The 24,374-nt window shown below is 39.0% G+C and overlaps 1 protein-coding gene across 1 annotated transcript in view; it reads right to left on the bottom strand.

Annotated features, from left to right (window-relative positions):
• The window catches only part of RPS6KA2 (ribosomal protein S6 kinase A2), a 155,391-nt gene that overhangs the window by 23,805 nt on the left and 107,212 nt on the right, over nucleotides 1–24,374 (bottom strand). The window contains exons 10-14 of the mRNA XM_066315833.1: nucleotides 23,686–23,774; nucleotides 16,783–16,847; nucleotides 9,039–9,141; nucleotides 4,276–4,406; nucleotides 2,514–2,639 (exon numbers count right to left, since the gene is read on the bottom strand). Of these exons, the coding sequence (XP_066171930.1) occupies nucleotides 2,514–2,639; nucleotides 4,276–4,406; nucleotides 9,039–9,141; nucleotides 16,783–16,847; nucleotides 23,686–23,774 (514 nt within the window). The remainder of the gene's footprint in view (nucleotides 1–2,513; nucleotides 2,640–4,275; nucleotides 4,407–9,038; nucleotides 9,142–16,782; nucleotides 16,848–23,685; nucleotides 23,775–24,374) is intronic.

Here is a 24,374-nt window from a genome sequence, read left to right as displayed (position 1 = left end):
ATTTCCTTCACTCCTTCCCTATCACCAGCCTCCCCTGAGGGAGACAGGATGATGTTCTCTGACGTGTTGGCAGTTCCTCTGAAAGAGGGAGCTTTTAATGAGGTGGTGCAAGGCAAATGGGGCTGCTGCCTATCACACAAACTATCACTGCAGAATACTTTAACTAGTGAATGTTATGTACTAGAGAACACTGAGAAAATTATACTTACTAACAGAAATGAAAAGAGCCTAATTACAGTGATTTTTTTATAAAGAGAGTTAAAGGATGCATGTCAAAAGGGACTGATATATAATTATGATAATATCACTTGCAACTCCTGTGCTATCTAATTACTTGAAATGGGTGGCATTGTGCAATTTTTTTGAAAAGTGAGCTACTCTTGACAACAAAATGATATAATCTTATTATGAAATTACAATAAAATTGAAAGAAAAGTAGAATTGATATATTGGTAGGAGTAATAACCAAAGAGGCAGCACTAAATGTGCTGGAAAGACAGAACAAATGCACCAACTGTCTCCAGCCCCAAATCTGTGCTACACATTTGACTCACACTGTGTCAGAAACGGAGATGCTGCACATGTTGCCTACACTGGCAGTCAAAATCAAGACATATTTACATGACAAGAAAGGAGTTGTAAGAAGTGGAGGAAGAAAGGAGTAAAAAGAGGAAATATTAAAAAAATGGGAAGAGCCTAAACCTAGCAATCACAGCACTGAACTCTTCTGGAGCTTTGAATGTCTCCATGCCTTGGCTTTGTTCTGGATCCTCTAAGGTACTCCAAACACCCAGCCTGCTGAGCATGCTGGACCCTGTCAGATTCGGGCACTTGGACATCTTCAAGGGATGAGGTTTTTCTGTTTTGGTTTCAGACTGGCTGTATTACACCAATAAATCTGTCCACAGTACTTGATAAAAATGAAATATTGAAGCTATTATTTAAATTTAGTATACATTTTGTTCATTATGGATATTAATGTGGGTTCTGTATTTAAATGATACAGAACCCACACCTACATAACATAATGCCATCTGTTGGCAAATGACTTGGGCACTGAAGAGCTCTGATTTTTTTCATTCATTAGAAATGAAAACAGTAACACATTCTTATGCAAGCCCACAGATCTGCTGGTAAGTCCATGCTCCTAATTATGGTGTAGCATAGGAAAATCAACCATTGTTTGAAAAGTGACATCAACAGATTGTAGGTTAATAGTGGTTTCCAGATTTTTGTGGCCATCATGAAGAAACATGAAAAGTTTCATGGATTTTCATGGATACCACATTGCCATTAGTAGTGGAAAAATAAGACTGAATAAAATGTTTAATATTATTCCATTGACTATCTGGAGGTCATTTATCTCAAGAACTACAGTTTGGATCACTTCCTTAAGCTCTCATCATCTCATTTAACAGCAAGGACAATCTCATTTATTAGCAGAATTTACATCTCCTTTCCAAAATTTTAAACCAGCAAAACTAGAGTGTCAGTTGGCTAGATCCCCTCATTCACTGCAAATTTGATAAATACACTTCTCTATGTACTGCAATCTCTTCCCATGAGATGCTACATAGTGAAAGGATCTGACCTAACTTCCCCTGTCTTTTCAAATTCCATGTTATAATCTAATCTTGTTCCTTTTTGATACAAGAACAAAACCCTGACATATTTTTCTAACATATGAGTGTTTCCATTGCTAAACTTTTCCTTAAAGAAAAGTGCACGTTTGAAACTTTTCCTCTGAGCTGTTATCTCACAGCCACTGCTCTTTACTGCCCCCTGAAATGGCTGCATGCTGTTTATTCATCAGCACTGAACAGAGATGATGACAGTTCTCTGAGCATGGCCTTCCAAAATAGTTCTCTTGGGGTTCTTCCCTTACCTTAGCAGCTCCCTGGCTTCTGTGGCTAAGGTGACTCTGTTTTATGCACCATTGCCTGACCAAGTCTGACATTAACTGACCTGTCTCTAATGCCCAACTAAATCAATATTTTAAATCTCTGCTGAAGATTGGCTTTTGCTCATTTTGATAGCATTCTCTTTGAATGTGAAGAAGACACAGGAAAATCTGCGTTTTTTCTATGTGATCATCGTCTTCACTGAAAAATCTAATGACAAGAAAGACAGATCTAAACAAATTGAGAGAGAAGAATAAATCATGTTTCAACTTTGCAATGATTTTATATGTAATTTTTTTAAATTATAATGATTCAGTGTAGGATATCTTAAAAGTTTTCTTCAGTTTGCAAGGAGCATGGCTGAAGTGTTTAACAGGATTTCCATGCAAGACAACAAAGGTTTTTCCACTGAGGAATTCTACGTAGTGGGATGAAGTGTGAAGAAATATGAAAGACTTATCATGAAACCTGCCATCTTACAAAACAGAAAAAATCCCAAGTGACACCCAGCAATGAGAAATAAATTAATAAAAAATCGACTAACCCTACTGCTGCCCAGGCTGGCAGAGCAGTCTCAGCTGCATTTCTGGCATTTATCAGAGGCTTTCTTACCTTCACTGCAAACTCGGTTTCTGTAGCTTTATGAACACATCTCTTGCACACTGAATAGGAGCCAATTCCTATGTCCTCCTTGATCTCGTATCCATCAGTAAAATGAATGTTGTTCCCATGTAACTGCTACAGGGAAAGACAAAAGAAATAAGGTAATCAGGACATGGGTATGTAAAAGCAAGGATGAGCCTCCTCTTGAAGGAGGTGCTTGATCTTCTCTTCTACACAGAGCTCTCTTGTCTTTAGTTGCTTTTCTAATCCAGTTAAAAAATTCTGAAGCTCTTTACTTAAATACATAAATGTGTCTTTTTCCTTTCTACCTTTTTCCAGTCTGTTAGTTGGAATTGTCCATGTAGAAGTAGTGGCTAAACTGCTGTGATTTTCTAAACTATTTTTGGAACGCAGAAAATTGGCATGTATTAGAAATTCAGAGGAAACTGCGGGCCCAAATCTCCTGACAAATCCACGTATCTTGACAATATAAACTGAATTCTAATTACTCAGGGGCAGATAACATATAAAATACTAATAGCTTCACAGTGTTCAAGAGAGATATCCCATATATGGGGAATGCCTCCAGATACTGGAGGTCTTGTTTAGAATGTGTTTAACTGCAGTTTCTCTGTGAGAGAGAAGTTAATACTTTAAGACATTAATTCATATGCTCTTTGGAAAATGTCTGGCTGGTAGACTGGTTCAATGGTGAACCCCAAATCTAAGGCTTTGCTCCAAATTCCATCCCAGGACTCAAGAAACAACCAGCATCTCTAAAAATCCTCCAGAATCCTCTGTCTAAACACATAGCCTTGCTAGCAAAGTCCACACAGAACGTGCTAAATTTTAAGTCATGCATATGTCAATATTCAATACATTTTTACAAAATAAATCACAGGAATATATATAACATTTCTGGCATGTAATTGCTTGGGTAACATTTAACTCACTGTGGCATAAGAGCATCTTTAAGAGTATGACACATTCCACCATAAATAATTAAAATAGAGATGAAGACCTACAAAAACCACAGGCAGGGTCTCCCCACTTGAGGCATATACAGGGTAGGAGAGGGAGCTTTTTCCTAGTGAGAAAATTGGCTGCATCTTTAAGCTGCCCTTTAAGTTCTTTCTCCCTGTCCACTTCTCCTCTGATGTACTGAACCTTGTGTAGCAATTTATTTCTGGTTTTAAGCACAACTGGACAGATTTTTTAGGGGAATGTCAGCAAAGAACCAAGTGTCTGACACACTCTCCCATCAAGCACCCTGGTTTAGGTGAATACACCCAGGTTCATGTGCAATAGCAGCAGGAATATGGTGGCCTCTTAGACCCAGGAGCTTGGGCTCTCTATCTCTGGGAGCCTACAGCAGTAGTTCATCAAATTTCATCAAGCCTCTTTGCCAGCACAGACTGGATCATGTAATCCAAGACAAAACTGTTGAGAATGAAATGCATTCAGTGAAAAACCAGTATTTCATTACCCGCCCTGCATGCACAACTGGAATCCTGTTTCAGGTATTGAGAAGTACTTTTCACTTCAGTTGGGACAAAGTGCAGTTCCTATTTCCTTTGCAAAGGTGGTGACGAGGGTTTTATGCATAAAAGCCATTGCAAAAAAATTCTCATTTTCCAACACCTACATGCTGCATGTAAAACACCTCCTTCCTACACTAGGTAGCTGTGAAATACCAGTGAGAAGATTAGGCAGTTTGAACACACACACTCATATCTGCACATCAGATGTGAAGTGTAACCAGCATCAGTACCTGCACAATTGGGTGAACAGTGATTTTGTGCACATCTTGCTGGGCAGGCTCCTGCACCAAGTTGGAGGCAACAAAGCTGAACCCTCTGAAAAGATGATGAGCATTGGCACTTGGAGGAACACCTGGGGAATCTGTAGGAGAAAGAAGAAAATGGCCTCGTGACAAAAGAAACAGAAGGGAGTAGCACGGCACCACAACAGACAAAGTCACCCCTGCCAGTGAATAGTGGATCTGATAAACTGGCAGGCACAGGGGAATACAATTCATCTCCATATCGAGGCTTTGGTGTGCCTTCTCCATTCCTTTCTTCTGGATTTGAACAGTGCAGGGGTATTGTTTGCAATATCCTCTTGGATACAGGGATTTTTTCACAGGGCATGTTCATTCTTAGGCAGAGTACTGCCTGTGCCAAGAGTGCACAAAGAGAGAGAAGGCACAGGGCAGAGAGGCTCAGTGAGAGACAGGAGACTCAGGGCAGGGCACCCTGCAGGGCTCGGCAGAGCTTCCCCAGGGAGTGGAAGTAAGCTAAAGGCTGCTATATCTGAACTCTGCAACACAACTTGGCTACAGATTATTACAAAATCTAAATGGCACCTTGTGTGGGACAGGAGAATATAGAAAATGCACGAAACTAATGTAAAAGGACAATACTCCAGTAGTGGTGGTTTGTGGCCTTATAGGAATCTTCTGGAGCATCTTTAGGAGCTGGGACCTACTCCAGTGAAGACAGTGGCAGATTTGTCTTCAGGTGGAAAAAACCACTAGGATTAGTTTAACTAACCTTCATGGAGATTTTCTCCCCATTCCTTTCCCTGGCATGGCAAAAGGAGGGAAGGAATGGTTAAAGTTCAAAAAACCCTGAATTATTCTACCTTTAGAATTAAATAAGCAGAATGCAATTCTTTGTACCTGCACCACTGCTCAGTGAGAGAAGCAGCATGACAACGCAAGCAGAGCTATGCTTCACTTACAATTCTGAAAAGCTTTAAAAAGATCTTTCTTCATAGCATATGTTTTATCACAGGTATTTTCCTCAGCAACAAGAATCACTTTGTAAACCATTCCCTGGCAACTGGCTGGGTATTATAAAACCTGTATTACTAAAACTAGCTAACCTTTTATTTAGTTTTTGGGGGGGCTTGTGGTTTTGTTTTGTTTTTTTCTCCTTTTCCTTTCACATTTCCTCCAATGGACCATGTGATTTACAGACAAAGTCACAGAGCTAAACTTTCTTTAGAAAGCTATTTCCTTGTAGTAAAGCGTGTAAATACCCAGTTATCTAAAGAAAATACATCCCCACTGAGCTTTATATCTGACTTACCTGCTTGAGGCCCTGAAAATATGTGAGAATGTGTACTTCTTGGCATGTACACCCCCTGTATAAATTTACTGGTCAAATGAATAGAGGAACTGAAGTCAGAATTTGATAAAGCCAATATATAAATGCTTGGGAATAAACAAACCCACTAATTCCGTTTCTCATCACAAAGCTGCCTCAGCTTTGACAGGAGTCAGGAGTCAGTCTGTTCTTATTGCACAGCAAGTGGAGCTCAGATGGAGAAAATTGTCTTTTGGTAAAGTGACGTGGGTTTTTTGTTTATCTCAGTGTTTTGGATGGGCACTCTCCTTGCAAATACGTTGGATGAATCACACCAGACCTCTTGCATCACTGGATATTTCCTAACATGGCATATCTATAACTGGTTTTTACACAAGGGATTAATTAAGACAAAAGACTTTTTGTGTAAAAAAAAAAAAAAAAGAATGACAGTAATTCACATCTGAACGCTTCCGAACCTCAGAAAAGCTGTGATCCAGCTCTAAAACTAAAGTGGTAGGTCAGCTCTGTTTAAAAATAACTGTTCCTTCATAATTCACTGCCAATCACTTCAGCAAATACTGCAGAAGAACTATTGATGATTTGGGGTTCACTATTAAATATTCATCACCGACCACTGATTTGCCCATTAAAATGTTCATGCTAAGTGCAAAATTATGCATAAATCATGTTGATTAACTGATAGCTCAGAAACCTAAATCATTTTTCTAGGCCTTATAAATCAGAATCATTTCATAGATCTGAATTAGATCCACTTATAAGCACTGATCATGTATAATGGTTATTTTTCTTCCTGCGAAAAAGTAATAATGCTTTGTTCCAGTAAAGTATCTAAGTTTAAGGGTTTTCAAAGGCTTCATAACTCTTAAGTAATTTCCTTTATTATGTTTCACTGGAGTTAGCAAACAGCTTATTTGCAAAGGAGGATATTTCTATACTTCAGGTGAAAATTTAAATACTCTTTTCTCAGAAGTAAAGCCAGCCTAAAACATCCCTGCTGGTTACAGCCTGCTGTCCCATCAATTACAACAGTACAAACACTTGTGGACTGAAATCTAAGCTGGGTCACAAGAATGATCTTGGTTTGATCCTTGTTCAAATCACCATTTCTAACCTAGATTGCTTCAGCCTCCAGCTCCCTGTAAAGAGCTGAGTCACCACAAATGACATGTGAGTCCACAGTGGTGAATTCAGGAAGCAAATGCCCAGAAAAAGCAGCTCCAACCTGGACAAATATCTGAGAAAAAGTGATGTGAAACTATACACACATAAATTATCTATTAGCGTCAAAAACCACATCTTTGGCACACTTAGATCTGAAGTTAAGAATCCACAGAATGAGGTTTCAGCCTCCAGGGTAAAGGAAGTTTCTGAGGTACAGCAAATCACTGGACTGACAAGATTTACTGCATCCAAAACTTTGACCTAAACCTGCTTTCAGACAGGAGAACTCACTCATAAAGACAATGTAAAATAACTATATGTTTCTCTATCCTCTCCTTGGCAGTGACTGACAGCTTCATTAAAAGAGAACTACATGATCATGAAGCAGGAATTATTACAGTGCTTTCTATCTGAGGCTGTTCTCAGCAACAAGGTTAGTTTGTTTGGGGTCTATGTCCTGATATAAAATCCACAAAATAAGAAAACATTATTGCTCTACTCCACTGGCAATGTGAGCCAGTATTAAACACATTTGTGATACTATCCCCTATTTGTTTGACCCTACCAGTCAACAGTCAGGGGCAGCAAAATATTCTACCACTCTGTAAGGGCTTTTCCTTAATTCTGAAAGTGTAAATGGAGTCACACTTCCAATTACAACTCTCAAGAATGTTTGACTCCTCAGGCCACTATCCATGAGAGCCCAAAGCAGAACTGAGGCAGACCACCCCAGCCACCACCCCGAAACAAATCTTCCAAGTCAGTGTCTTGTACAAAATAACAAATTTAATTAGGCAACAGTGGTCACATGTAGAGTGTAAAACATGGCCCCAGGCATCAGTACAAGAAATGAAGTGTGAATTTCCAAAGCAATCCAAACTCTTAATGCTTTGCACATCAGTGAAAGTTCCCATGGCAGCTACAAAGCACATATCCCTCAAGACCAGACTAACTTGCAGTCTCAAATATTTCAGAGAAGTTAGTGCCTCTGAAATCTAAATTAAAGCTAAGATCAGATGTGTGAAATGTCTGGAAACCAAAGATCATGTTTCTATGCAGTTGAATATGAATTTCAGAACATGACCAACATATACTGGAGACAGGTGGATATTCCAATTGAAAAAATAAGAATGTAGTATTTTTATAGTTCCTAAAAGTTAGCACATCCTTGAAAAAAAACTCAAAACAATGAAAAGCAATTTGAAATAAGGCTTTGAATAGAAGTTTGGGCTAGTTTTAAGAAAAAATTGTGTAGGTCATGATAAGTCTACAAAAACTGCAAGAAATCTCAGCTCTGATTCACATGCTATAGCATAGGTGTTTTCATAATGAAAGTTCAGATCTTTCCCTCTCACTGCAACAGTTCTGGGGCAATCTAAGGATTGAAGCTTGAGACCTTATACTTGATTATTACCATGATAGTATGTGACATTTACAGCACTTACCATCTTTGAAGTGTTTTACAAACACCAACTAATTCAGTTTTGACACTTTAGAAAGTATACACAAGTACTTCTTTACACAGGTACATCACAGGCAGAAATGTAATGTAACTTGCCCATGTCTAGCAGGAGGCAACATTACAAGTGAGATAGTGGGATTACCACTCTGACATTATTGATATTCTTGCTTTCCACTTAAAAGAGTGGAAAGACTGAGTTTTGTGCAACAGTCACCTTTAGATATATAGTGCACAAGTGTGGTATTTCTGTTAGGAAACAGAAGTCACAGGAAACACATTCTCTCTGCAAGCATTTTCTAAATATTGTGCGCCAAATTTCCTGTTGGCATAACTCTGCTGCCCTGAGAACTTGATGATTCTTCACTGCTTTCAACCACACATTAACTTCCAACAGTCTACAGTCTGTGGGACGTCATAATTAAATAAAACATCTATTATATATAATTACATACTAATTTGCAGAGATACAAATTTCTTTGAAACCAGAGTAATTTAAAATAGCTAAATTCAGCTAGTGTAAGCAAAAAAATAATAATAAAATAGCAAAAGATTCGTTATTTTTCCTTTAAAGAATGTGAAATTGTTTTTCCTAAAGACAAGTTAATATGAAACTGGTGAAATACTTATGAGCTTCTTATGCTGGAAAGGCAGAAACAGTCATTGCTTCCTGCTGAATATGGCTAAACTTTGTAATGCCACAGGTGATCAGACTTTTAGACTGTGTTGGAATAGGGAGGGGAAAGGAAGAATAAATTGACTAACTTAAAAGGTCTATTACCCATGTGCCACCTTACTAACCTGTGGGGGTCCGAGATGTGAACTCTGGATCAAAATGAAAGGTGTCTTCTGGCCGCCCCACTGCGGGCTTGAAAGGCGGCTTGATTTCTTTTCTGTACAGTTTCTACAAGGAGGAAAACAGATCATAGTCAGCATCAGCGTGTACACTCTCAGCATCTGGAGATAGACTCCCCTGCTTTCTCTAGGGTGTCCTCTCTCAGCTCCATGCTATCCTTGCTGGACTGACAGAAAAGGATGAGGTAGCTGTGGTTCTGGCTCTCGTTTTACTGGTCTGCTTAAAATCTGTGTCCTGGATGGTCACTGCATATTTTAGCTACCGGAATCCTGAATATAAACACAAATGTTCCTGGCAAAAATTTAGCCCATACACTGAAACAGTATTCCAGCTGGGGCATCTGGAAATTCACTGGTCTAAGGGCAGGACTGGAATGTGCAGGAAACAGGGTGACTTCAGCAGTGCAGCAATGGCAATCAGCACAAAAAACTGTTGGGAAGCCATGACTGCTTTAGCATTTATTATTTGTCAAGAACCAGCAATGTGTTTGACGTGCTGCCAGACTGAGCTGAGCAACAGGCTTGGCTGCCTGGTCCTTACAATCTAAACAAGAGACTTGTTCTTTTAGCATATCTGGTGAAAAGGAAGGGTGATTGCAGCAGATGATTACATGAAATTCCCATCAAAAGATGCTAGGGAGAAAGCACTGTAGATGGGCGGGCAATCACATTGAAGCTCTACATGTGGCTTCAACTGAGGAACAAGATAAAGGAAAAACATAAGGAAGAGAGGAAAGGTATACAGCAGGTAAGTACTGCCAGATGTGCAAATTTCTGCTGGTGACTGAGGAATCACGTAGGGGATCACCTAAGTAACAGGCACTGTAAGTTCATCCTAGTACATCCTGCCTTTATTATGAGGGACTTTGGGGCCTTTTTACTCATTCTCAGATCTTTAAGAAATTGCTACACCATGCTCCATTGCAAGCATTCATACACACACAGACACACACTGAGGTGAGGATGTCTGGATCTGATCCAAAGCCCACAGAGGTTAATGGAAAGAGCCCTATTGATTTCGGACATCTTTGCATCATCTCTGCCTGAAATAGCCAAAACTGAACATCATGCTGATGGCAGCACAGGGAACAGAGCTCCAATTTGATTCCCTGCCCTGTATTGCAGTCCATAGACTGCATTTCCTTTCTAGCAATACTTTTGTTCTCAGCTTTCAAAGGGCTGAATTAGTGGCCACAGACAGTTGCCCATAATTAACATGTCTGAGCATAAATATAACATTTAATGCAAACTTTCAAGTCATGATAAGAAGTGGAGAGCTTAACTTTATGACTATTTGCAATATGTATTTTAAGGTTAGCTCTAAGAACGATTTCCTAATGAGCTGGTTTTTCAAAATGTTTAATGGAATTACTAAATGCTTGTCCAGCTCCTTCTGTACAGGAAGACTCTTTTTAACGGTGTGTTTTCTGGGGAATTAACTTCTGTAATACAAAGCATGTGGTCAAATCTAAGATATATATACATCACCATAGTTTGAATTTGATTTTGCATTGATAAATAAAGGTTTTTGAAGCAGAACATTCTGTAGCATAGTATTAGTCTTAACATAAAGGATATATATGTGGTTGAATTGTGATTCCTTGGGAAAGTGAAACAGTGAGGTTGTAAATTACTCTGCAATAATTAATGGCCATTTCACCATAAAAAGTTCCTGCTTGCGTAAAACTGCTCCGTATCTTCAGAGACGAAAGGAGATGAATAACTGCTGTGAGCCACAATGGAAAGCCAGTCTTCCAAATAATTAAAAGCCAACTGCAATCTTCAGCAGGAAGTGTCACTCATCAGCTGAACAGTATCAACCTAGTAATTAACATACATCTTTTTCTGCCTGCACCGAACTTTACAAGAGAACTCAGCACCTACTGAAGGTTTTTCTGTTGCTAGGATTTCACCTTGAGAAAGCTATTTGCTTCCCAGCTTCCCTTTATTTGTCTTAATTCACAACTGCAGTGCCTCTACTGCAGAAAGCAATATGGTCACATGCACATGCTTCTCACAGAATTAACTGCACTGCTCATCCTGTGAGGTCCAAAAATTGGAAAATGTTTCAGAGCTGTACATCATTCAGGAATTGCACTCTCTTTTCATTATTATAACCATATTCTCTTTGGCCCCTTAATTCCTTCCCCCATCTGTAGCTTCTTAAGTGCTGTTGGAGCTACATTTGTATTTTGAGTCCCTAACCCACATCCTCCACTACTAGGGAGGGATTTAAGATTCATCGTAAGTCACACACCACCTAAAGATTTATACTCACAAATTGTCTTTCGGGTAGAGGATGAAAACAAAGAAGTTGCTTGTGTGAGTGAAGCAACAACCCTTTGAGCACAACCCTGAGGACCTCCTCTTCCATTTCCTTACCCACTTGTGATAAAAGTTGGACAACAGAACAGCAAAAGGTCAACTGCCTAAAACAATCTCAGCCCCCAAGCTCTTGAATAATATAACTAAATGAAATCATTGAGGACCAGGAAAAGCAGAGCAGTATAATCTAAGGACTTCTCCATCTCACACGGGCTCCAGTTCTCTGTAGGAGCCACTACAATCCAAGCCAATCACTAAACCACAGGGCAGCCCAACACAGTGAAACACGAAGGCCTGCTGCAGGCAGAACACCTCTTCCTTTAAAAACCTGCATCCTGTAGACTGCGAAACTCAATGTGGTACAAGCTGATCTAAGAAAACAGTAAGAATCACAGCAATTGCTTCGTATAGACATCAAGAGTGAATCTCTTGGAGGATTTGAGATCCTTCTGGATTTTTCAAGAATATTTCTAATTTTAGGAAATGTATTAATATATTATCTCTTACCATGGTCCCCAAATTATTCAGAGATGATGTATCATGACTGTGACCTCTTCTGGCAGAAACCAACCAGAGTGGGAAATGACAGCAGGTTAAGTTTCAAATCATGCCTTTGACCATTTCTATCAGACTGTCCATAACTTCTGGTGAAGCTTAAGCGGTTATGTATTTTCTAAGTCATGGTAGTCTTAGTACTCTATGCAAAAGTTACAGTGAGTTCCATCATCTGTTTAAATGGGAACAGGGTCTCAATTTTCCTGGTTTAAATTCCAGTTTTGATATCCCAGTTTTTCTTTTGGGGCATCTTATTAGGCAGTTTTTTATCTTACACAGGTTTTTTTTTTTCTTCCACATTGTTCCCACATCCATAAATAAGAATTGCACTCCTTAGCCCTTGATGTTTTATTGAGAATTCTATTTATTTCTCTTTCCCAGTAAAGAATAAGCTCCCAAAGTTTTTTCAACTGGCCACAGCATTGACTCAGCAGAGAAGAATGTCACTGGCAGGTATGAAGAATCACTGCATAACACAGTGTTGTTGGATGCAGAGACTGTGCTGAGAGAGTGCATAATCCACAGAATGACAGAGATGGAATCCAAAGTGTGAAACACTGATTTAGATATTCACGCTTGGATACATATCCATGCTTCTGACTACTTAACAACCCCTCACATCCTCCTGAGACTTTCATAATAAGTACCTACAAATTAAGTAGAAATCATTTCTGTAGCAGTTTGAGAAGCTATGAGCTTCTGTTAACTTTCTGATTTCAGACAAAAACATTTTTATTTGAAATAACTAATTTTCATCCAAGTGCCATGGACCTTTTCCTAAAATATGTTGCCACATCCCTAGTATGATCTTCATCTGAACACCTCCTCAGCTGGAACTTAAGTAATACACAAGGGAGACTAGTTATAAAATGCTGCAACACTGTGTTTCTTTCTCTTATTTATAAGGAGTTAATTTTTTCATCATCTTTAAAAAAAACACACTCCTAAAAACCCCAGAGATGTAAATGCTCTGTACATGTGCCTGGCAAATATCAAGAAAAAGAAAATGGTTTCATTTCATTAAAAATTATTTAGCCATTTCCTCAACTGAGTTTCTCTGATGAAGAATTGAATTACTCCTTAGATACCTTCTAGAAATAGAAAGATGCTACCCTCCATAGTGGTGCACTTGTAGTGTGAGAATAAAGTCCTTTGATACATATACCTGTCATGGCAAATCCAATAAGCAGACAAAAGGATGAACTACATTCTGAAATGCTTGTCCTCTCTTAGATTAATGACTCAATGTTATTGCCTCCAAATGATAGAAAAACTAGCAGAAATCAGACCCTAGGATTAATTTTTTGCTGTTGGTAAAATCTGCAATTAAATAATTCACATTTTCAGTTCAGTTTGATCTCTGATTAATATTAAAGGAAAAAGAACTGGGATCCACTTTCTTCCCACTCCTTTCCTCAGCTGTATTTGAGTTCATCTTCAAGCATGTCATTTGCTCTAGTTCCAATATAGTCTGTCATCCAAACAAAAACTATTGTTTATAGCCCACTCCTCCAACAGCAGTCTTCAAAAAGGGATTTCATTTTTCAAGTTCAATGAACAGCCAGAAATTCATTATGCATGACCTGGACAGAAGAAACAGTAGTAAAAAAAATCAGGAACCAGACTGTTCTTTTTCTCAGAGCCAATTACTTAAATTATCTGAGGTCGACTCCTTTTGGGTCTGCTTGTCTTAAGAAGAACAGGAGGTGCAAGGTTAATAAGCAGGTAAAACTGTCAAGGAGCTGGACATCTAATCTCTCTCCTGAGCACCCCAGCCTTGATCATGAAAGGCAGTCTATCCATTTAACAACAGATCTACTGGATTTGCGTCATGGTGCCTGCTAAATGCCTCAGAGCAGCAAGACTGATATTTGCAGAAACCTCCAGCTATTCTTCACTCTGCAAAGTGAGATTTTAGCTGTAGAAATATGACTCTTACAGAGTCTCATGCCACCATATAAGTCTGGGCATAAAAACCTCTGTATCAGATTGTCCACTGTTCAGAAGTCAAATTCATCACTGTGCGGAAGTTAGCCAGAAGTTAAACCTAAGGTGGCTGGAGATTTTGCTGAAGGATGGGAATGGCTTCTGGGAAAGGCTGGGAGCGAGGAGGGTTCTCTGGCTACACTGATGTTTTCCAGGATTGCCCTTACTGCCTCTGCACCCAGTGGTCATATGCTACCAGCTTGCTGTGCTTGGCAGCAGCATCTGCACCATCAGGACAGGAGCTGCTCCTGCCCTGTGTATGCTATTTCCATTGGGTGTTCGTCCAAACCAGACATCATATCTGGTTGTGTCTGTTTGAGGACAGTAAAAGATGGGAAATGACTGCCCCAACAGGTAAACACTTCAGGGACAGAGAAAATAACCAGCTCCAACCAAAACCCCAAGGGAACAGTGTGAAAATACTGTGAAATGGAAGCCTGAGTCATAGGGTTCCTTCTGCAGCTCTAGTTTCACTGCAACATCAAGACTTCACACACAGCTTAGAAGGAAGAAGCTACCTCACTTCTCTTTTGAATCTCTCTTTAAAATTAGATGACGCAACTTGGTGCTTTTTTCCTGGTTATCATGTTGCACTTGTAAGAAAAATCATGCTTAAAAGCAAACCTTTTTCGCACTGCATTTCCAGCAGACACTAACCTATTCTTACCCTTCATGATAAAGGGGCTTTTGATGGAGGATTGTTTTACTACAGTTGCTGAAATTTTCTGTGCTGTCAGTCACAGCAGTCCTGTCTATCATAGCTGCCAAGGTAGCACAGAATTTCTCCAAAAGAGCTTGCCTCTTGCTCTCTGAGGTCTTTATATTGCCAAGGCATAAAGTAAATCATCATTTCTGTCCCATCTCAACAGTGCTGTTTGCTGACTCTATGTTAACTGATGTGGGAGATTCTGTATACATTATGGGAGAACAAAATGAGGGCTCCAGGGACTCTTTTCCTGCAACTGTTCAGAGATCAGTGCTGGACATCTATGTCTGATCCATTTCTGTTCTCTGACCCTGTTCTGTTTACACCCATGGAGAGCACGTTAATAACTGGTTGAATGATTATTCAGAGTCAAAGTCCTGGCTTCAGCTCAGGGTCAGGCTCACACTGCTCTAAAATACATACAGTACTGTAGCTGCTGGAACAAGATAAGCCGCTCAAGATCTCCTTGCGTGATTGCAAAATTAGGATAAAATGAGGAAATATATTACAAAGATGATAGCTGATCGGTGTAATAGTGATCTGTCTCTGAGAGAGTGCAATAAGCACTAATTATGTTGGATTAAATTGGATTTTTACAGCTATATTTCACAGCAGAGTTAGAAGGCTGGATAACACATCAAAAGGCAATTAAATCCACCTTCCTCTCTAGCTCCAAGGCATGTTCAAGCATACCTATCTTCTTCGTGGTAGATATTTCCCTGTCCATAAGAGCTTTTTCAAATGATGGAGGACTGTAGAGTTTCCTTAGGACAGACATGAAATTGTTCTCTAAAGAACAGAGTTTGAAACAATCACCAATTATCATGACAGAAGGTGGTCTTTGGTGTTCTCACGGGACAGAACTGACTTTTCTGAAAACCCTTCCAAGATGCAGAGCCTCATTTATTTATGATGAGTTGGTGAGCTGCTCCCCTAGCAAACACAGAAGAAAAACCCTCTCACTGTTACACTGTTTCTTACACTATTACTATTACACTATTACTTGTTTCTTATCAAGACATAGTCATCTGACCTATATTTTGATTGCAAAGCTGAGGACTGCAGAGACGTTGGGGGAATACACAAAATATTATTGTTATTGATATTAACATTATTGTTTCACAATTATAATCATCATCAACAGCCCAAGTCTTTGGATTCTCTATTTTTTATTTTTACTTACTGTTCTCATAAATGTAAAGTCTTCATATAGAATCTCACAATTAGTAAGAAGCAGAAAGACACTCTAGACTCCAGAACATATTTAATGGGACTAAACATCAGCTTGACTATAAAGGAAAGTCTCAAAATCTACCTTCAATGATTATGTTTTAATATGTTTACATGTCATACCAACTCTTCAACATGCAGCTCAAGCGAGATTTTTCTAATGGGTTTGTGGGCCTTTCAAGGGCTACCTGGGCACCACAAAATGTTCTCTCACAGAGGAATTAGCTTTACTTCAAAGTCCCGGGCAGCAGTTTGAGAATGGCTCTGTCACATAGATTCATACAGTTTCACCAGAATTTCTCTTAAGAACTGCTTCAATGTTACCTGTTTTACTAGCACTCATGAGTGAATGCATTAAATACAGAAAAGTCACAACAATACTGCAACACAGGCTGGATAAAACTAAACTAGAAAATTCTAGAGGGTGTGGCAAACAGCAGCTCTGATGCACTGGCAGATGTCCAGATCAAGAATGAAAAATGTTTGGCTCCAAGTTTGTCTAAGAATTCGTTAATTCGAGCAATTACGTTTCTGAAAATGTGAGATTGAACCTCTTACAAGTCTAAATCAAATACTCAGATAATCTGCACCACCACCTTTATGAGCTGTACCTGATACTAATAAATCCTTATTTACCATTCTGTTAATCACATCTGACATGTTTTACTTGAATCATGCTTAATTTGACCAACTGTTCCAATTTTGAGTACTGATGCCAACATGCATGCAAGAGAGACAGAGCCACCCACTGAAAAGGCTCTAACTGCTCTGTGTTAGAGAAATTAGGCTCTCTGTGTTAGAGAAAGTTAAATCTTTTCCTAAGCATGGCAATTTAAGCATGGCATTCCAAAAATGTAGCTAAGAAGAAAATAATGCTGCTCCACTTACATTCCAGTCTATAGTAACAAAGAAAGGGTGACGTTTAATTTCTTCCACTCCATCAAATCCAGCACCTGAGAATGAAAGAATCAAAATGAAGTCATGCTTATAAGACAGCTGCAAGTCTCTTCTCCACTCTCCCTTCCCATCCCCACTTCTCTTCTGATGAAGTGAGAGTCCCCATCTAAAACAGTTCTAGTCAGGGAATTCTGAATGGTGCAGCTGCCATTACAGTATAAACTGCCACAGATACACACAAGGGCACTTCACTAATGAGACTCTGACTCCAAAAGTCTTTTACTTTTCTCTAATTGAGCCTGCTGCCAAGGCTCTCGGTGAGACATGGGATTTTAGCCACAGCCTTGTACCAGCAAGGTCAGGAAAGGCCCCAGGATATCCCAATACTCTGGCAAGGCTCCACCACTGGCATGTTTTCTATCCACACTGACTTCCAAATCTTGACTAGCTAGTGTTCTCCACAGGCACAGAAAGCTGCACTATAGGCAAAAATAAACTCAAAATGCCAAAAGGCTGCAAAATTATTTGAGGTAAGCCAGGATTTTAGGTTCCTCCTCTTCACATACCATCTTCAGATTCCTGTGAGTACCAAAATCATTACTCTCAGTGTTATGTTTCCTTCACTATTAAATTTCTGTTACATTACTCTAGGAAATTTAGGGAAAGTCTTCTGAGGTCTGGTAATGAGTCTAATTCCTTCATTACTTTTGCCTTATGTTCTCACTGAAGTTTGACTTTTTTATTCCCCTAGTTTAATTTATTTCCTTCAATGCTATCATAGAACCAAACAGGTACTCAGTAATAATTAAAATAACTGTCGGAGAGGATTTAGAATGCCATTTTTGGGGTTGATTTGACCTTATTAATAGCACTGTTCATTTTCATTTCAAGGAGAATTAAACTCTGGAAGCAAAGGCTTTGCACTGCAATTCTTGAATCAGCTCCTGAAGGGTACTCAGCCTACTTCTTTACAAGGATGCTGAGCAACCTTGATTCCCAAATGCATTTGGGATTCCTAAGTACCTTGCAAGGGGCACTCAGCACCTCAGAGGACTAAGCTTTTTATACACAAAATATTTTTACTTTGGGAAGATCAACATTACAAGCAGCTTTACAAAGGCCTGGTCAACTAAAGCTTTTTCTCTGCTCTCCTCGTGTACAAGACCGTTTTCGATGCTTGTCAAAATGCAATGATCAGGAACAGCTTCCTACAGCCTGCTCAACATTCACTGATGAATGGATACGGGAAGCACTTTGTAAATGTAACATGCAGGGCTGTCTGCATGTCAGTCCTGCTGGAAAACAGCGAAGAGGGATGATCTCCTGATTAATTCCCCACCCCAGTAATCTTTCAGTATAGGCAAATGCAAGTGATGCACACGAGGGTAAACAACGGTAGCCTGCAATACAAAATCATGTGCTCAGAGGTGATCAGCCCTCCTGAGGACTCTGTGGGTTATGACAGATGTTTCTAGGCAAACAGAACATGAAATCAAATGTTAGAAAAAGAAAAGAGGATAAAAGGGACAACATCATTGCACTGTCATTGTCTAAGCCTGTTGCATTTCTGCAACTGGAGTATGGATTGTAGCTGACATGCTCCCCTGTAAAAGGGTATACTTATTAATAACTTAATATAATAACTTATTAAAGTTAGGAAAATCAAAGAGGGCCAACAAGGAATGTTATGGAATGACTGAGTAGGTCAGGACTTTTCAGCCTGGAAACAGATGACCGAGGAAGTATAAAATAGATCACTAAATGTTCCCAGCAGGAATCAGAACCTGGAGATATTTCCTCAGGAAACAGACAGTTGTGTGATGTGGAATTCCTTGGAAAAGATGATGTGGTGCAAAATACTTATATGGATTCATGGGGAGGCCAGGAAAGTCTGTTGAAAAGAAATCTGTTGATGATTACTTCATCGAAAAACCACAAGAGGCTCAGGAAACCCCCTGCTTGACCTTGAAGCAGGAATAGGGTAGGAGAAAATTTGGGTGAAGAAACATATGTTTATCCTGTTCTTTCATGCCCGTAGGCAGTTGTTTATGGTCTACGGGTACTGAAAAAGAAAATAACAAGTCTTAGAGTAGGACTTGTTCTATGACTTGCCTAGCATATTTTTGTTCAATGCACAGTCTGAAGTCTGCAAGATTCCCTTAGCAGATTCATTCTGATTTTAGCAATGCCAACAGAAACACTAAACCAACAGAGTTACTCTGAAGAGAACTGCATTAAGCAATTCTTCAGAAAAGAAGTATCTGTGAAAAATGCTTTGAGTTCAGTGGTGGCATTTGGAAACTGCAACGTGCAGTAAATGTTCTTTACCACATCAGGATGAAATTCAAGTGCCAGACTGATTTTGCAGGACTGGGATAAATGCTCAGACACTGTAAGACATTAGTAGCATATCCTAGACTGAGGATAATTGCTAATGCATTCCATTTTCTCCACTCTGCCCCTTCTCCACTGCTTCTGTTTTCCCTCTTGCTTAGCCTAATGGATATGTCATTGTGTGTTGGGAGTGACACGCTTTTTTAGAGACTATCTATCCAAAAGCCACACTTTTTGCTACTGTTGTTGTTCGTTTTTCCATAAACCTACAGAAATAAGGACCAAGAAAAAAATTCCACCCACAGATGCTTCTTTTAGTGGGGGCTGCAGTGTTTGGTAAAAAATGCAAGCATGCAGTTGAGGCAGGCTTTGCTTGAAAAAGTTTCATTTCCAGTTGGGGCCACCTAAGCTCCAGCACAGCAGGAGTATGTTGTAAAGTGCAAGAGCTTAATATATTAAAGAGATCTAGGATGTGGCTTACTTCCAATTCTTAAAAACTGATTTTATGCTATGGGGAAGGTACATCACTTCCTGCAGTTTTTATTCCCTGACCTTTCTTGCCGTGAGAATTGCTGGTGCAGCCCACAGCCCCTTGCAGGACTGTGTGCTGTGGCTGCAGCCAACAGTGTCTGGCCTGGTCCCCTCCTCAGCTGGAGGAGGGAAGTAGCCCAAGGGTGCATTCAGGAACAGCTCAGGGAGGCAGGAAGACAGCTCTGACCCCACTGCAGAAGTCCTCAGGAGACATTAGGCATCAGTGCTTATGGTGGAGTCTCTCTGGATTTGCTCAGCATGTTGTTATCATTTATCTACCACCTGCAAATCTGCAGGGGTAGGTACTGCAAAGAGATGTGCTTTCATGGAGAAAAGCACTGCAGAGGTCACGACTGGAAAGGCCTGCTGCATGGAGATGGACATTTCTTGGCACAGAGATGGGCATTCAGCAAACATCTCAAGCACAGCTCAGAACAGTGCACTGTACGACCACAAACCTTTCACCTTCCTCTAGTTTCTAGTCAGTTTGGGTTTTCTAGCTTCACTTCAACTTCAATTTAGCAGTAAGACCTATCAGTCAAGAATAATCAGCACAATCAAACCTATTGCCTGCAAATGTTCATATGTGCCATCCAGTCCCATGAGGGTCCAAGAAGATAAATAATTCTTTCAAATCAAACTGCCAGTTTAAACACATTATAGAATGCATTTATATAAAAGCAGGCTCACATTAGTAAGTGAGAACTTAATTATCTAAGTTTTATGCCTGCAATGAAAGTGCCTGCAAACAGTAGGAGTAGAATGTTTTACTTTTAATTGGTTTTGATTACTGAATCATTATGGACAACACGAGCCTTGAAACATAAAGGGGGAGAAAGGAGACCTAAGAAACCTGAAAGTTGATTACTTAGATATTCAAATTCATCAAAAATAGTTTCCAGATTTTTAGTTTCAGATAATAAAATTTTAGTGTCTCTACAGTTTCAGAATCTCTTTAGTGAGCTAGAATTTTTAAGGTATTTTTCCAAGGTTTACAAGAAAACTTTACAGTCACTCTGACAAAGGTGAAAGCTGTTTTTTTGTTTAAACTCATCGTTTTATAAAGTTAAAGCCCAAAGTCTTCTGTGTGCTAAAGCAGAATGTATCTTACCTGAGAACATGGGATTAAGAAAATAGTAATGATTTCCTTGGCTTTTACTCTGAGCCCATATGCTTTCATTTTAAACTTTTTTGGCTGAGCTTCTCAATTATTAGGACTCTGGACACTTTATACTACTCAGCAGTGCACAATGTTTTTTATATTAAATAATTTTTAGTATGTATTTGATAAATAATCATGTTAAATAATAGATTTTTTTTTTAGCTACCTGAGGAGATCCAGGTCTTAGAGCAAGACCTTGCTAAGTTCCTGGAAATGTAATGAACTAGCACTTTCATCACAAAGTATTACTTCTGAGTGATTACTTCTTATTTGCCTGGGTATTCAGTTTAGCTAGAATTTAAAATTATGCTTATCCATGATCTAAAATTTGTTGTACTTAGAGCAATACTACCAGAGCAGTGCTATGCAGATTAATTGTACAGCAAATAGGCTCAGAAAAGAACAGACAGTGCCCAAAACCCGGGATACCAAAGGAAGACTTTCCATTCCTTAAAAACTAGTCACAAATATTAATATGGGCATCAGACTTAAAAATAGAAGCAGGTAAATCAGATTATTTAATTTCTTTTCAGTCTTGTCTAACTTGCTTCAACCCTAATATTTCTTCCATTAATAATCCAAAGCTTCAAAACAAAATGTCAAAGCAAAATTTCAGAATACTTCATCAATCTTTACTTCTGTTTTTTAAGATACTAAAATCAAATGGCAAAAAGCATGTTTTATCTTGTAAATGTTTAAAATTTGATTTTGGAACTAAATGCACTTTCTGTATATGCAAATTTATGAAACAATGGCTGAAATCGTTTGATCCATAATATGGTTTATTTATTTAGCATGTGTCACTAATTTTCCAAAGATTTTTCAAAACTGGATGTCTAAGCCTACTTTTCTTTGAATATTATTATTCCTTGCCCTGAAAATGCTAAAACCCACCAGGTTGAAGCAGTCCTTTTATCTACTGACTTCTGTTCAGTATTTAGGCCAACCATTCAAGCTTTTTTTCTCTCATTATCAACAGCTCCCTTTCTGTCTTCCTTTGTGGTGATTCTCCATCAGCTGAAACAGAGAATGCCTTCAGGAGCTTTCCCTGAAATGTTAAGATCTATTTTTCTGTTACTCTTTTAGATTTTATTTCCTCGGATGTTTGTATTATGATATTATGACTAATTTTTTTTTTTTTTTTTTTTTTTTTTTTTTTGTTTGTTTTTTGTTTTTTTTTGTCTCCAAGCCTTCACAGTATTTCAATAAACCTCAGGTTTTAAAACCTTGACCCCTATCAATTCCCCATTATTAATATATGAGGGGTAGAATTGTTATGACTAAAACCAAGTTTCAGTGAGTAGCTTTTTATTTAGGGACTGGTATCCAGAGACTCCCACTGACTTCACTGAAGCTCCATTGAGGATGGAAAACGAGCAGAGCAGAATAAAACTGAAAGATGGAGACACAGAGGAAACAGCAGAAAGAAACAGAGGTAGGGAGTGGGAAGAAGTTCATACTTGGTGCAGCACCTAATTTTTCTGAACAGAGATTAAACCAAGAAATCCCAATACTCTACCTTTTTCCAGTGCAAAACAAATTGCTTGAGAGCAATTGAAACCTGCTGAGAAAATGTGTTTTTCTACTCTCATGTTTACAGTGTATCAGACTACAAGGCTACCATTTAGATCAAGAGGTAAAACAAAAGGGAAGGCACTCCCTTTGTGGGCTATATGGGATCCCCTTGGCAGGAGAGGGGTCCCAGAGACACACTGCAGGACTGGCTCCCACTGCCACCCAGCACTGGGCTTCACTGGGTTGTCCCCATGTGTCTGTGGGGAACAATGACAGAATCTGCAGTGGCAATCATGCCATAGGCATTGTCCATGACCTCATCAAATGCAATTAATTTCTTAATAAAACCTGTAAACAAAGGTACTGATGATATAAGATACATTATCCAATACATACGTTTAGTTTATCACAATCTAAAGAAGATTATTAACAAAGGGTGAAGACACATTGATGCCTTAATATTTTAGCTTTTATATTTTTCAATCCTATATTGCATTAGTGCATAGTTCTAATCTCCATATAAAGTGTAGTTAACTGTCTTCACGTTTTGGTTAGACAAAGCAATACCTGTGGGCCTGAGATGCAAGGACACACCACAGCCTCAGGCCCCATAAAGGAAAAACAAAAGTGAATTGTGGGGGAGCGAGCTGGGGGAACATGACTTCATTACTTGAAGCTATAATTGGAGAATTAGCCCCTGATATGCAAATAGACCAAACATATATCTGTCTGAGAAACTCGTGACCATCGTCCATCTTGGCTGTAGCCTCTGTACACAACCCAAAACGTATCTATTAAAGGCCTTTAATAAATATCCACTTTATTCTCTTAACTCTCTCTAGCCTCTGTTCTAGGTAACCACTGCAAGGCATCCATCCACAGTAAAAAGGAGATGATGTATTTGGGTAATAAAAGAATAAAGGCTGACTTTAAAAGAAGCAAGACTGCCTCTAAAGAACAGAATGAGACAGGATTGAAATGCATTTGAGAATGAGAGAAATGAAACCTGAGATTTGCAGCTAAATTGTACAGATTTTAAACCACGCTTGTTTCTCAGTTCCCTATATTATCATACACGGCAGGTATCTTAAATTATGCATAAAAGTTCATTCACTCTCTTTATCAAAAAGAAAAAGAAACACAAGTTAATCGTGTTTGAGATTTCAATACTTTGCCTGTACTCCTTTCAAATTTCTCTAGTGAAGCTGAAGGTTCACTGTGCTCTGGGAAAGAATGCCAAATGCCACCTAATGAAGAGGATAAGCACTGGAGAAGATGAGCTGAGAGGTACAAGTCACCACCTGGCAAGGCACGGAGCATGTAATGAATGTCCTGATCAAAAACACACGTACCTAATCTGTTGGAGGGGTTCCTTTTGAAGAGGGCTCGCAGCAGGCTCTGGGCTTCTATGCTCAGGAATTGTGGCATTCCCAGCTTGGCTCTGAAAGAACACAACACTTGAAAAGAAAATAGATTTTTCAGGCTTTTTTCCCATCCCACTGTGGCTGAAACAGTGGAACTGTAGCAGTCAGGATGGACAGACACATGAAATCAGTGACCAAAGGCTACCTAAGCACAGTACAATGCAGAGTGAGAAGCTGATCTTATTTCTGCTGATCTTAAGGAAGATTTTACCACTGACTTCACTAGAGGTAGAGCAGATCTAATGAATCTCATAAAACTTTTGCAACCTAAATAGGTCATTTTCCTACAGAATTTTTTCACTTTTTTATTTGCTGGAATAAATTTTGGAATTAAAGAGGAATTTAAACAATCAAACTTAATGAAAAAAACATATACGAAACCACATGCTGTTTAAAGAGAACAAAACTCTTCTCTTGACCTCTCACCACTACACAGAAGATGCCTTAGTGACAAAAGCTAAGATTCAAATACTTTTGTCTGCATTTAACATTAAATGAATGGCACATCACAAATTAAAAGGTTTAAAACTTGGCAACAACAAAATACAAGATGTCCTGCGGAAATGTGACTTTCCCATATTTTGTGGATACTGACATTTTCACAAAAGGCAAGATAA

Source organism: Sylvia atricapilla, chromosome 3 (assembly GCF_009819655.1).
Source record: "Sylvia atricapilla isolate bSylAtr1 chromosome 3, bSylAtr1.pri, whole genome shotgun sequence".
NCBI lineage: Eukaryota > Metazoa > Chordata > Aves > Passeriformes > Sylviidae > Sylvia > Sylvia atricapilla.
This window is presented reverse-complemented; position numbering and strand designations above follow the sequence as displayed.